At 41.5% G+C, this 15,390-nt stretch overlaps 1 protein-coding gene across 1 annotated transcript; it reads right to left on the bottom strand.

Annotated features, from left to right (window-relative positions):
- Positions 1–55: 55 nt before the first annotated feature.
- cusr (Copper-only SOD repeat protein) lies at positions 56–14,018 on the bottom strand. Its single transcript, XM_069666454.1, has 10 exons — positions 13,775–14,018; positions 9,292–11,353; positions 8,392–8,491; positions 6,881–6,958; positions 5,369–5,467; positions 4,663–4,795; positions 4,415–4,529; positions 2,135–2,259; positions 710–790; positions 56–584 (listed from the first exon to the last, which is right to left on the bottom strand). Exons 1-10 carry the CDS (start codon positions 13,812–13,814, stop codon positions 493–495), a joined length of 2,925 nt encoding a protein of 974 aa, XP_069522555.1. The 5' UTR covers positions 13,815–14,018; the 3' UTR covers positions 56–492.
- Positions 14,019–15,390: the final 1,372 nt, after the last annotated feature.

Consider the following 15,390-nt stretch of genomic DNA (forward strand, 5'->3'; position numbering starts at 1 on the left):
TGTAAGCTTTAGTGCAATGTGCTCAAGGAAAATAAAAGATTGTCGACCCAAGACATACAAACATTATTGTATTTTATTCACATTTCTCCAGATATTTACACAAAATTGGATATATTGATGCTGGGAAAAAAGGTCAAGGGCAATAAAAAAGGGTCAGGACAATAAAAAAAATGTACAGCAATACTTCACCCATCAATTTAACAGTCCATAAGAATAGTGGATAAAACAAGGTATATGTCTATCAATGAAGAGCTAATGAGTAACTTTGTTGACTATAATGACTATAAGAAAAAGTAAAATAAAAAGGTTGCTTAATCCTGATTGGCTGAGTCATCAAAAGAAAAAAGGATAGAAGTCATTATTTGCTCGATTTTTAATCAGATAACCATCATCTCATTAGGTTGACTACATTTCATAAACATATTCATATTTTTACAATATGAGGATCCATGTGTCCCCTCTGATGGTGCATGGTGCGTCTGAATGTTGGAGCTATAAAAACAGTGAAGGTGGCAGCAGGCAGGCGGCAGCAGACAACAAGAAAAGAAACAAAGTCCCCGGCACCAGCAGCACACCCGCGTTCCCTGAGGGACATCAAATCAGAGAGTAGAACAAAGGTTATTCTGGTAAGGTTTGATACGCTATATAAACTGTTTCAAATTCTCAAAAGGAAAGTTCTCAGTGTGATCACAGCATGGAGAGCACTTACTTGTACATACGACAGACTCTCTGAACCGGCCCATCATCTCACTGTTTTTGACAGACTCCAGGAGAGTTGCGCTGATGTTCCCTTAAAGATACAAACGATGAGGCAATATTTAATCACACATAAGACTGTACAAAACACGATAAGTGATTTGTTATCTTTGATGATTATTGTAGCTTAGTGCAAATCCTTAAGTGAAATGATTATGAACCAGAAATGCAGCAGTGGATTTTATGGGAGGTTTGGTTTTCATTTGAATTGATTGCTCAGATAAAAGATGCTTCATGTGTAGAATTTAGATTTCTGTATTTTCACCATTAAGCTCTGTGCTGTGTTCATCTTTCTGCTGTATTACCGTCACACTCATAATCACGCTCCTTATTCTCAGGAATTACTGCAATTGTAAACTCTGCACCCTGTGGGAGACTTTGAGGGCATAAATGCCGGTCCTGTGCTATACTGTGTGAATCCTCTGCACAGGTACTTCTCTGTTCCCCCCTGAGACAGAGGAAGGGACAGAAACTGAGACACACGGACACTCAACTCCAGCATCAGGTTACTGAGCGATTTTTCAGCTTTTATAAAGATTTTCAATGCCCATAATTGTTCATTGTCCGGATGAACACAGCCGGGGCACACAGCTTGCATGGATCAGTGCTGTAGGCCTGAAGCGGCAGTGAAGTGTTTAAAGACACGCAGCCTGATACGACAATTTTATCCAATCAGATTCAGACTCTGTGTTTATGTCCAAACAGATAAACAATTTCTCTTGGGGTTTTTAGTACAATAATAGATTTAAAGAATAATATAATATATCTATTTGGAGTAATTAATATATGTATTTTGGCGAGAACTGAAGTTCCGCAACACTTGCTTTTATGCAAGTCTGTTCTTTTGTTCCAATGATCTCTATGCGTAAATAAAAATTCAGAGTGATTGATAGTTGTTTCTTCTCTTTGGCACACCCATGAACTTCTTGACATTCCTAAAAGGTGACGCATTCAGTGTTATGCAGTGTGTCACAGTACTTATTAAAATAAACTCCAAATAGAGGAAGTCCCCAAGAGGTGAAATGAGTCAACAGGCCACGCCGCAAAGAGCACCGTACAGATGGAGCATTGTGGCCTGGCCTGCGTGTGGGATCAAATCTGTGAGGAACCATACAAGTAAGAATGACTGCTGGTGTATTTTGGTTTCAATCTAATGGTTAACAGTTAAAGCGTTTCATTTTAAAGGATCTTCAGTGTAACAAGAGGAAAAGGAATGAACGTCCCCTCACTCACTTCCTCAGATCATCTTTACTCATGTTTCAAGTGTTGTTGTGTTGAAAGGGAATACAAATGCCACGTTGTTGTGTTGATGGCATAACACTAAAAGGGGTCAAATGTGTTCTCAACATTTTTTACAATGTGCTCATTTTTGTCTTACCAGACACCATGTAGTCGACAGTCTGACACGTTCCATTAGCTGAAGCGCGCGGGGATCCGGGCAGGATGGTGATTCTTGACCTCGGCACCTTCAGCACATCTGCAACATTGCTCCTGAATTCATGTCTAGGCAGGAAGAAAAGAAATATCAGCTTTATATATAAAGTCCTATAAATGCAGTGAATCTGACAAATCATTTTCATTTCATGGCTTCCAAATGGATCAGCAACAAAAAACACAATTAATAGAGATATTGGGCCATATTTCAAGGTAAAGCAACATATTTGATAGTAAATTAGCTATAGTTAGACAACAGCTAACAATCACATCAGCTAGTATTACATTTTGACACCATTACATGATAGGAAAATTACAAATAATAGTTAAAAATATCTCCACACACTTTGGACACTTTTATTTTAAGCCTGGAATTAAAACAGGTTATGTTAGTTAGGAAGTGGTTAACAGTAGGTAGAGAGCTATCAGATATGTTCCCCCTCAGGATTTCCAATATCAATTGTCTTGTCAGCTGATCTGTATCGAAGCCATTAAATTGGTGTTTAAATGACTTTCAAGCCTGAACACAGCAACTCTGTGCAACTCTGAGAATGACCTCAGTTGAAAATGGCCGCCCTAGTGAATGTGGTGAACGCTCTTAAGGGACTGTAATGACTTCTCGGTTCGACTATATAATTAAGATACAAGCACACATGCTTATGTACTAAAAACAAAACTTACTTACAAAACGTATAAAGCACTTTCTATACAAAATATGAAATGCAGGTAAATAACTTTATAGTAAGACAATTGTGTGCCTAAAGTGCTTCACATGAAAATACACTGGAACATACAAACAGTAAAATGTCACTACATAATGAGATGGAAAACAGAACCTGAATGATAATAAAGGAACAATAGATACATTTAAATGAGACAAAAATAAAGATGAAAATAATGCTGTAAAGCGACAGCCCATCATGCCTCGCATCCCATCATGCTTTGTGCTGGACTGATTTCTGCTGGACTAACTAGCGCGACTTAATAAGCTAGAATCCAATCAAAGGCTATTTCAGACCTCTGCCGGGGATCAGCTTCTCTGACTTGTCCCTGTTCTCATAAACATTTTAAAATGTTTCATTGAATCTGTCTTGATGCTTGTTGACTGACTGAATCCAAAAGAAGCTTCCTTATTATGGATCGTTTTATTATCTCAGAGATGCCATGGCATGAGCAGAATGCATCACAGATCATTTTGGTTAGAAGTTGAAGAAATAAGCCATTAAGTGCCAAGAGGAAGTTATTATGTCTAATGATACGACTCTACGTGTTTTCTCTCGGAAGGGCGGCGCACAGAGTGTCATATAGAGGGTGTGTTTGCTTATTGTGGTTACACCTTGTTTTGTTTCCTTAATGGTTCAGATATTTTATGAAGATGAATTGCTCTTGAAAAGGATGATTGACAGGTCTGAAAATAAGGGTAACAGTGAAACCTTTTTTTCTCTTGCTGTTTCTGTTTTACTTGGATGAAACAGAGGACATTTCCTACATGAGGTGTTTCAAAGATTGCCTAAGCCCATTTACGATCTTTTACTTCTCCTTGTGTGAGAATAAGAGATGTTCGAAACCACTTTTTCCTTCCCGATACTGATTCCGATACTTCGACTTGACTATTGGCTGATACTGAGTCCCCCTCCGATACCAGCGGGAGACTCTCTGATAGCACTGCATTGTTATTTATTATGGTGAAACCAGCTTATTTTGTCGGGGGGCAAATAAGTTCTCGTACCAGATCAGTGCATTGACCGGTGTACTCGCCGATAACCGATAACGCATTTTAGGCTGTACACTGTTCATCTCAATTCATCCTCTCAAAGTCAGTCAACTTAAAATTTCAAGGCAGCCCGGACACTCATTTTTTTTTGTTCAAACAATAGTTGTTGTTTTTTTACAGTGCAACAGAGGCCGATACTGATACTGATATCAGTCATGGATCAACTGGATCAAAGTTAGATTGCAAACTGGAGCCCAACCCACAGCACAGCTGAGTTTGCTGACCTTTAGTAGAAATTTCCACCATTTGGAACCTTTCATTTCAAAGAAACCACCCCCAATCTAAGAGGTCTAAAGGTCACACAGTATTTACAGGAACAACACTTAAGCTCAATTTGTAATATGACTTTCAGGTTCTGCTTTGGGCAAATATTGAGAGTGTGCCAGGAGAGGAAAGGTACACATCTGATGAAAGAATATTAACCATGGTGTAGGTTTATTTTGCACTCACCTGCTGAAGTTAGACACAGAGGGAAAGGTCTGCCCTGCTGAAGGGGATTCTGGGAGGATGTCAGCACATGCGATGATGGTGTCTCCGTTCTTCAGCACTAGAGATTTGTGGACCACTATGGACACAGGAGGACATGAGCTGTTCATACCAGTCCTAGGCTTACTAAAGGACATTTTTATTTAAATGTGTCTTTTACCGGCTAAATACACACACACATATTCACCACTCTAACTGGACACTACAGTTACCTGTGTTGTCTCCGGAGAGCGTGAGGACGCTGTCAGAGAAGACCTGTCTCTGATTCAGGCTGATGTTGCCATGTCGTCCAGAAATCTCTCCCACCGCGCAGCTCAGAGGGCTTTCTGCAGAGCAGCTGGTGCTCTGAGGGGGAATTATAAGAAGGAATTTACATTCAGGTTAGCCACAGAAGTTGACCTATATAGTAGAGACTTTTCAGTTCACATAACTTTTATTATTAGATATCATTTACAACCAAGTGGGGAAAAAAGAAATCGAAACCCTTATGTAACACTTCTGCTGCAAATCATTGTTCACAAACTGTGCCTTACTTTCTGACAAAGGCCTTTAATTTCTAAATCATAAATTCAATTGAAGACGCAAAATTCTGAAATTATCCCTGAGAACTACAACTACAGATGGATTCGACAAGACAAGTTACACTACAGCCAGATATTTCCTTTGATGTCTGTGGTGAGTTTTATGTTTGCTTTCTTGACTTGCTTTTCTTCTATGCTTACAGTGTATGACCTTACACGATCATATAATGAAGTATTAAGAAATATACATATATATATATATCGATCAAACAGTTTTACAATAAATCATATGAATATCAAGAACTTCAGACTCACACTGCTGATTTATTTTCAGTTTTCACAAGCTGTCAAAATGAGGAAGAACAAAGCATTTTAGAAGGAAACAGTCTGTGCTCACCTTTAATGTCATGTTGAAGGGATTGAATACACCTCCCACATTGGCACAGAAGTTGCTGGCGCCCACACGGTTGTCTTTGATGACCATGAATGCAGTTGTCTGCAGGGAGGAGACAAATACAGGGTGAGTGTGTGCACAAAAGGTTTTCCATATCTTCATGCACTCTTTCTTCCTATTCATGCATTCAAAGGCAAGGGAATTCACTTCCTGGACAACAACTCCTTGCAACTTTAGAGAGCAGATTCTAAACATTTCTACTGATTGAAACGCAAAACCTCTCTTTTGTTGCTCTTATATAACCGACTCCGAGACTATCAGAGTGGATCTGTGTGTTTAAGTGTAGTGAGTGTTTCAACCTTGTAATTCAGTAGGCCGGGGCTCCTAGATTGCTGTGGTTGTGGGTGCTAAATGGATCTCATATCAGCCTTGTTTCTGCCTGGCACTGGATGTGAGCACACTCTTCTGTCCTGATCACTTTGAAAGTTATTGTCTAATTCTGTTTTTCAGCTGCCCGGGTGTCTCAGCTAGTATGTAACGTTTTTCCTAAATGTTTCGGGTGTCACAGAAGTTCAGGAGAGCAGGGAAACTGGACCCAAGCAGATGCTCACCGGGGAGGCAGGCAAGCTGATGCAATATTGCGAGAGATATTTATTTACAACACAAGAGGCTTACAGAGTCCGGATATAGCAGGCAGGTAGGAGAATAAACACATGCTGTGTTTAAAATACCATACTATACTAGCAGTACGTACTGATTTGGCCAAAATGTAGTGTGCAGTTTGCAAAACAAAAGCAAAATTCACAGTACACCAAAAATAACCGGATGTCATACTGATTTGGAAAAAATCTCCAGTATGCATCGGACCAGTCTACCTCGCCTACTGTATCCCACAATGCAAAGCGCTGAAACGGCACAGTGGCAGTTGAAATGGCAGATGGCAGCAGAAGAGCAGACGGGGGCGCTTTAGCTAAAGAAGCAGCTTTCTATCATTGGCGGGCTATTGTTTATGTCCGCTTTCAAAAACCGGAAACTGGCGCCTGGTGTTGCATACTGCAAAATACATTTGAACAGCTCCGTACTTCATACCACCAACGAACGCAGTATGTAGTATGTTGTATCTGATTTCGAACACAGCCGCTGTCTATGATCCAGCAGCATGGCAAACACCATGAACTGTGTTAGAAAGAAAACTGTCTGGCTTTATTCTGGGGAGCTGACAAGGAAATGTAATACAGGTGTGTGGGCTGGAGAGTCCGGGCTGAACAGCTGAAACTAATGGGGCCGGGCCGACAATCGAACAGGAGGGAAACACACAAAGGCAGGAAGTAAAACAGACATGACACACACAGGGCAAGAACTTTCAAAATAAAATTGGAAACAATAAACACCAAACACGGGACGGCGACACTGAATTATGTGTTTGCTTAAAGTCTTTAAGACTGTTTGTTGTACACAGAGAAGCACTTCATTTTATTCATACAATGTGTCCTAGTGGGTCACTAGTGTACCTACACTTTCTCTTGGTGCTGATTTGAACTCCACTTCGATTTTGAGGTCACTTCTTGTCCCACAAGGATACATCACCTGGCGCTGAGGAGAGAGACAAGAGAAAACATAGTAGAGAGAATTAAACGTGCACTCTCTTACTGATTTTAAATAGTTCAAACAGAACAGGGGGCTTGCTTTGCTAAAAGGCAAAACAAAAGAACACTGTGGATCTGTGGAAACTACATATAATCACGATTCTAAGCCATTCTTACTCTCACTGTGTAACAATGCCTGAGAAATAGCAGATTTAAGTAAACAGAACACATTTATTCCCCAGACTTTCTTCTCCCTGATAATATAGCCACTTTGCAGCTCTTATCCATAGATGTAGTGCAGAGCGTTGCAGGGGGCCTCTGGGGGAGGCTGACAGAGACAGCTGTTCCCTTGGAGAGCTTCCTAGTTCAGGGGGCCTGTAGGTCCCACTAGCCACAGCAGATGCATGCTAAGCTAATGTTCTGCTTCACATAGCCGCCTGTTGCAATTCACCACAGAAATAATGAATTCACTGTCTGTCCCATGCAGCAGAAACACTCTGTCATGTTTTCGTGGCAGCTTGGCGGCTAATTTGTTAGCACGGAAGAAAACCTAGTATGTTTTCTGTGGCTGTCAAAGAAATTCATCTGATTCTGATTCATTTTGCTGCAGTCATTTGGAAATCTCGTAACTTAGGTTCTGGTGATTGGGCTGGGTAATATTCACTCAAATCGAGTACATGGTCTTCTATCGAACAATTTCTGACTATGTGATTAAGAAAAAACTTCTTCAACATTCAATTCAAAATATATTTTGTCAAAATGTATTGGTACCATGTTACAGTTTTTAATTCTAGATATGGAAAGGATTTTTCACATGACCGAGCCTTTTACAATGCAATGTATCTCTGCCTGTTTCTATTCAGGTCGTCCACAAACACACTGAGGTTGCAAAGTCATTCAAGCCTTGCAGCAGAGAAAGAAATACCTTTGTCTTCCTCATAAGTTAACATGGCATAACTACTTCCATTTTCCACTTACTTCTCTAAAATATGTTTTGAAATTTTGCACAAAGTTAAGCAACCTGACCTTCCTAGGTACAGAATAGGCTACTTGCTGGTGTGAGCTACCCGCAGCTGTTGTTTCTCCTTGAAGGAGACATCAAAGTTTGCCTAAAGGTCTCACAGCATGTAAAAAAGGTAAGGATGGTCCTTGAGTCAGTGACTTCAGAGAGTTCAGGATGCTGAGGCTACGTTAGCAGCTGCTAGCTTAAAACAGCTGATTTTCTGACTGAACTGAGAGCAGCCAGGCTGCATGGATTTTGTTCCTTTTGAAAGTGAGTCTAAAAGTACTTATTGTCAAAAAATATACTGAGTTAATGACTAATTTTTGCACTTTACACTTGTGCACTTTAAAATTAACATACAATATGAAGCATTCTTTTTTTTTTTTAGTGGCATTAGGGAAAACAATAGAAATGACTTTGCTGTTGTTGGTTCTTACCATCATGACTGTCCCAGTCACTGATGTGTTGAAAACAGCCTTGGCAATGATGGATTCACCATCCGGATTTGTATCAGCTACGATGTCAGCACACTGCATTCTGTCGAGGAGACACACAAACACACACACAAGCACAGAAAGACACGAGATGAGTAAAGCACATCCATATCCAGGGGTGTTAACATTTACAGTTTTTTCTTCTAAATATTTTGTTGAGTCATTCTCAGTGAAAAAAGATTAACTGTGTTACAACACAGAACATGAAAGGGATATGACACCACATCTGTGATAACCTACACCTGTGTTTGCCCTCAATAGACTGGTCAGGTGTGGCTGTGGCTCAGTGGTAGAGTCGGTCGTCCTTCAATCGGAAGGTCGGAGTTTCGATCCCCAGCTCCCTCAGGCTACATGTCGAAGTGTCCTTGGGCAAGACACTGAACCCCAAATTGCTCCGGTATAGCCAACGGGTATGAATGTGTTATCTGATTGACAGTTGGGCACTTTACGTAGCAGCCTCTGCCATCAGTGTGTGAATGGGTGAATGTGATATGTAGTGTAAAAGCAGCTTTGAGTGGTCGCAAAGACTAGAAAAGCGCTATATAAGTACAGTCCATGTTACTGAGCCAGAGGGCTGCTCAGAGTGGAGCTGCTTTGTGGCTGCTCATGGTGCAACGGCAACTTAAAATCTACAACTAGAATTGATTCTGGGATTCTGTATCTGCATCATATGTTGTCCATAAATGGACAAATTTATGCTACCAAAGCGACTGCAGTAATTTTAGCTGTAGGAACCTGTGGTCATCCTATATAGCATTTAAAATATTACTTTATCACCTTCTCTCTTTCACTGTTTCCTTTTCTGTAAAAAGCCCAAAGCAAAAAAAGCACACAGGTTCTCACCTCGATCCGTTGGTGTAGTGAAGCACCACTGATCTTCCCACGATGCTGTTTGGTCCAGTCATTGGCATGTTTTGGTCCTTGAATACAGCCTGATGCATGTTGAGGCCAGTCAGCAACCCGAACTTTCCGCTGATGTCCCCAATCTCATACTGGTCCACTGTGCCGGTTGAAGGTGGGGGGCTGTTTGAGATGTTAACGGCTAATGGGTTGAAGTGGCCCAGAATGTTTGCGGCTGAGCAGGGCTCAGTGCTGCCAGGTACGATGGGCAGTACGTGGACGTGGTAGCCCGCAGCCAAGGCGTTCAGATTGTCCAGGGACACATTTATGGTGGTGGTCCCTAGTGGGACAGCCTGGGAGAACCTCACCTGGCCGGTGGCCATGCCAGGGCCAAACCATTTACCTAAGCTAGCTTTGGGGGCTCGCACCATTGTGACGTTGGCACAAGCAATCCTTGGCCCGCCTCTATTCGCCTCGTGAATCACTACAGAACGACCAGTGATACCTGAATCAGGCAACCAGGCAGTGACGTCAGTGAAGAAGTTTTTTGCTTCCACTTTGCCTACGTTGTTGCCGAGGTTGATGGGGCTGTGTTTGTTGGAGAGGTCTCCCACCTCGCAGGATAGGGGTCTGGACGGGCCACAGTCGCGGGCATAGCTGCCATCTGTTGTGTTGACGCCAAAAGGGTTCCAGTGCCCTCCTGTTGTGCTGCAGCGGTTCTCATCATTATCATTCTCTGAGCTGATGGGGTAGGTGTGAACATGCCAGTTGTGGTTTTTGGTTGGTGTGGTTGAGGGATTTCCATATGCCAAATCCATTAAGATGGAGACACCAGACAGAGGGTTGTCCTTCAGCTGGGTGAACCAGATGTCACCAATCACAGGGCTCTGAAATCTGGCTCTGGATACAACCACTTCACCAGGATAGCCGATACTGGCACAAGCATATCTGGAACCGTCCGTTAGGTGAATGACAACTGAGCGACCAACAATGCTGTTCCTTCCAAACAGAGGAAGGTGGAAGTCTTGGAACGAGATGTCCACCTCGTTTTTACCTGCGAGGGACATGTGCTTGTTGCTGAGGTCACCAATCTCGTACATGTCGTGTGTTGAACCGGGCCCATTTGGGTATGTTGCGTCGTTTGTGTTTAACCCGAACGGATTCAAGTGGCCACCCACGATATCATTTGAACACACTTGTACACAGGGGAGAGGAAACTGGTGCACATGATAAGGGCCGACTTTGCTTCTCAAATTGGTTAGGTTCAATCTCACCTCTGTCACATCAAACGGAGAAGCCTGAAGGAAGGTGAAGTGTCCTTTGATCCCTCTCATGTTCATAACGGCGCTCACCTTGTTCCCTGGCAAATTATAAATCTGAGCACACTTGTAATTTGAATTCATGCGCATGAGAAGAAAGCCAATCTTGTTGTCGAAGCTGGTCAGATCTAGACGGGATTTAGAAGGATTCAGAGGGGTTCCAACTGTTACGACGCCCAGTTTAGTCAAAACTGAAGAATTTAAGCTTCCCAAAAGAGCCTTGCAGTTTGTGGCCGTAGTCGTTGATCCAAAGAGAGTGATGTTCGTTTGTGTGGCGTTAACTTGACAATTTGTAACTAGGTCTGTAAGGAGCCTGGTGTCGTTAAGTCCTGTGTTGAGACGGATGTAAATGTTACCTGCAATGGGTCCGGTGAACCTGGCCTGACGAGTCAAGTGGGTTTGACCTCGACTTAAAACCGCACAAACTTTCGTGCCATTACATGTTTGGAAAGTCAGCGAGAAGTCGTCCAGGTTTGAGATTTGTGCGAAGAGTTGTGACACATTGACCATGGAGACAGGATCGGCTTTGAAGGTGAAGACGCTGGAGCCAATATTTGCTTCAGAACAGGGCTGAGCAAAATGGCCGTACTTGACGGGGAACACGCTGAGGGAAAAGTTAAGTTGACCACAGGATCCAGCACCAGACACATTGAGATTGGCCATCTGGGATTTGGAGTTAAAGACCGCCTTCCCTGTGACTCCTCCCATGTTTAGAGGTGCATTAAACTCAACACAAGACATGGAACCTGAGAAGGACAATAAGCAGCAGGTTATGCTTCTAATCTATAATAATAATAATAATAAAGACGACATGACAGCTCCCTAAAAGTGAAGCCAAAACATTTCGAGCGCCCCCTGCTGACTGGCTGCAGTATAGGTCATAAAGCCTGGTTTCTGTCATTATAGCTAGTTATTATCATGGTGATTCACGTACAAGTGTTCATTTTCATTCTGACAAGTTTATTTTTAATTAGTTATTTGATGCTGTCAAAATGATGATTGACAGCTCTGTCGACAAATTCGGCTCCTGCAGCCTGAGCCTATCACAGGGGCTATCTTGGCATCAATTTCGTACACTGGGAGCAGATGGAGTCACGTTGTCCATCTATATATACAGTCATATACCCAAACCCCCTCAACAAACAGAGCACTGATGAGGGATGTTCCTGCAACACCACATTTTGAAAGTTATTTAACTAATTTCTTTAACATTGTCCGATAATGTTAATTCATAACAGATTGGTTAAGTTTTGGGAAAGTTTAATCTTGGATGAAAAAACATTGTTAAATAAGAAATGTATCAGGCAAGTTTCAGGACATAAATAATAAATAATCCAGTAATAAGTCAAGTTGGTTTTTCCACCAAAAAAAACAACTTTCATCCTCTTTAGATTACTTAAATCTGTCTCCCTCATCACAAACAATACAGCGTCTCTCATCATGCATATATTGTTTATTTCAAAACCAAAAGTGATTGAGACTTATTTCAAAAGTCAATTCTTTGTGTATATACAATGTAAAAATCTGACGATGTGAAGATCTGAAACGAGCTTAAGACTAAGAGTTGACAGGTTTGAAAAACATGAACTTATATAATAAAGGACTTGTGACAGAAGGCGTGGTAAGGTTTAAATGACGGCTTTAAAGAGAAAATGGACTCAGTGTAAAGGGACTTTTCACCCATTCATGAAAAAGTTGAAATACTGTATCTATACTATGTCAGATTCTTTCGAGGGTAAAATTAAGTTTTTGTACCAGGATGTGAAACTAATAGAGACACTAATACGGGTTATAGGGAGAGCATGCCGAAGGTAGCATCGAATGAAACTTGTTCAATATTTATTTTAACATTAAAATTTCTTGCCAGACTGGTTTATTTATGCATGTTTGCTTGCCACATTACTGGCAATGTGTCAGACTCTTGAAGATAAAAAAATGACACAATCTGTTATCTTTAACACAACACCACCTGTATGTAGCAAAGATGTGGGTGCACTGAAAATATGGACACCTGTGACAGGACCTCATCATTCAGGAACACACTGGCACAGAAACCACAGACTAATCACACATAATCACAAGATTAAGTTTCACATAAGGAATTTCAAACCGCCTATAATTACGGACTTCTTTGTCAGGCATGACCTGCTATCTCTGCTGATTGGTGACACGACAGCCTTTATATGATGTCCATATCATTTGAATGACGGTTATTTGGGCTGTATAGCGTTTAAATGTAGACTTAAAAGAGGAAATGTTACTTTCACAATGTAACAACACGCTGTCGGTTGTGTTTCTGAACCGAAATTGACTTAAAAAGACTTCTTATTTATTTAAAGTTTGAACTTCATGTTGTAGATGTTCTAAACCTTCTCTATACGTCAGGCGACAGAAATCAATTGTAGGCACTGGTTTATGGCTATAGAATGATACCATATAAAACAGGATATTTCTATTATTTAAGCTACAGGGAGACTTATTTTATTAGAGCGTGTGTTGTCTTAACACACATCCAGTGTAAACCTGGTTATGGATCAAGGTGTTTTTCTGTGAGTCCCAATTTTTTGGAGCAAACTACCTGAGCAATCTGCTTTACTGTAAGCTGATGTGATAAAGCCAGGTAGTGAAATATCTGTCTGTCACATGCCAAGGACTGACTGAATCATATTTACAGAGGTCTCAAAGCAGCACATTAGAAATCATGGGTTTGTTACAGTAATTGTCCACATTAGATCAGCAAATTGTGCATACTTGGGATTTGCTGATTATAGTTGAGAGTACTTACCCACATCACATGTTTCCAGTTATATCATTAAGACAGTTACAGCCCTTACTACAACATAGAGGGGGGTGCAACCTCAGCTGGCTATGCTCTCATCTATTAAGCTGGGATGCTGGTGTATCTACTGCAGAATTTATCACAACATTAAACATGATTAAGAAAGTTTTAACTAAACCTAGACGTCTGTAGCCATGTTGCATTGAAATGAGCAGCTCGCAACAAAACATCAAGCAGAGCACAGGAAGTAAACTGTGAAACAGATTCTCTGTCCTCCGCGTCACATGGTTTGCATTGACATCATAAACATTAACCTGCTGCATACATAAATAACTCACAAAGTCCTTGTCAGTCTTTGCAATGTCAAAGAAGAAAGTGACATACTCACCGAGCAAAGAAAGCAGCAGAGCCGCTGTCAGAAGGCACATGTTGACAGATGTATGCAGGAGGCTCACCACAGGGAGAGGATGTGGTCAGAAAAAATCGGTTCAAAACTTCACTGAGGTCAAATCCTCCTTAAAGGAGTGTGCAAAGAGTAAAACAGCTCAGCCTTAACAGAGAAGGTCAATGACAACAAAAAGATGGAGTGTGCGTGTCTAAGTGTGTTCTCCACCAACTTGTCAAGTGTGACTGCTTCTCCAAAATGTGCAGCCTCCCTTGCGCTTCTTTTATTTAGCTGCAGACTGTGTCAGCCCGTGATTGGCCAGCAGGGCGAGACTGTGTCATGTATGGAGACAGGGGAGGGAGGGTGGAGATGGTTCCCGGTCTGGCTCTGAGCAGAGCGAGGCAAAGAAAAGCACCTGTTGATTATAATGTTCTGTTGCACTCAATCAGAGAAATCAAATATCTTTTCAAAGGCAAAGTAAATACAGCAATATATGTGTGCATTGATAAAGCTTTTTGAATGAATACGTTGTGTGGAGTATTTACATTGGACTGGACTTGAAAGTGAACTGTTGTGAACTTTACACCGTACATTTTACTGTTAGCTCAAGGCCTAAAATTACCCACATGCATCCCACTATACGTTTTACTTTGTAGGCCTGTAGTAAAGCTTGGACTTTATTTCTATGCTTAAAAAGCTAAATTACATTGCTGGCAGATATTACAAAAAGGTCACACAAGTAAGTAAAGTGCTTAAAAATTATTAGTAGAAGAAAATACACAGTTCTATGTGAGATAAGTTAGCTGGACAAAACAACATAATTTATTCATCTTTAAACACAACTACATGCTTATATGGTTGCACTTCGTGGGAATGCAGACAAACAAGGCACCCTGAACCAACCCTGTAGCGTCTTGCTTTCATGTGTTTCAGCTGGTTGTGGGTTCTGTTCCTATGATTCATTCTTTCCCGTTCAACCCTGTTCCTGCCTCTTCCTCTTCTCCCTCACAGAATACGCCTGAGCTGTCCATGTGAGAGCGTGAAGGGAAAAAAAGACGGACAGAAAATAGTAACTGGCTCTAAGAATAGAAGCCCGATGGCTCATCATTGTGGGCTTTTTGAGGTCGGCCACGCAGCTATTTACACATATTGGAGAGCCTGTGAAGTGGGTCAGCTCCTCAACTCGACTTGTTTAGACCACTGATTGCAGCAAGGGCTCGAATTTTGACCATGTGACCATGTCGCTGTGTTTACACACACACACACACACACACACACACATACAGGTTTATGATTTGTATCTACATGCACAAAAATGGCGCAGAGAGCAGAAGACTAACAGAAACAGAGCACCGATGTTACAGTGGGAGCAGACAGGGACCCCCTCCACAGCGTCACACAGGATCAACCTATAGGATAGCTACAGTGTCTCTGGCTTTGAGAGTCTGATATGCATCAAATTGAAATAAACATCGTCTCCCATGGAGCCAGGGTGGAGAGCATTATCACTATCAGTCTGTGGAAAAGATAAGGCAATCAGTACCATCACTGTGAAGAAGAATTATCCAGGCAGCATGCAGGAGCATAGTTTTATTATCTGCTTACTATTATCAGGTATC

The sequence above is a fragment of the Semicossyphus pulcher genome, unplaced genomic scaffold (genome assembly GCF_022749685.1).
Source record: "Semicossyphus pulcher isolate SPU_LCO1_2020_fin unplaced genomic scaffold, fSemPul1.0.p SCAF_17, whole genome shotgun sequence".
Classification (NCBI taxonomy): Eukaryota; Metazoa; Chordata; class Actinopteri; order Labriformes; family Labridae; genus Semicossyphus; species Semicossyphus pulcher.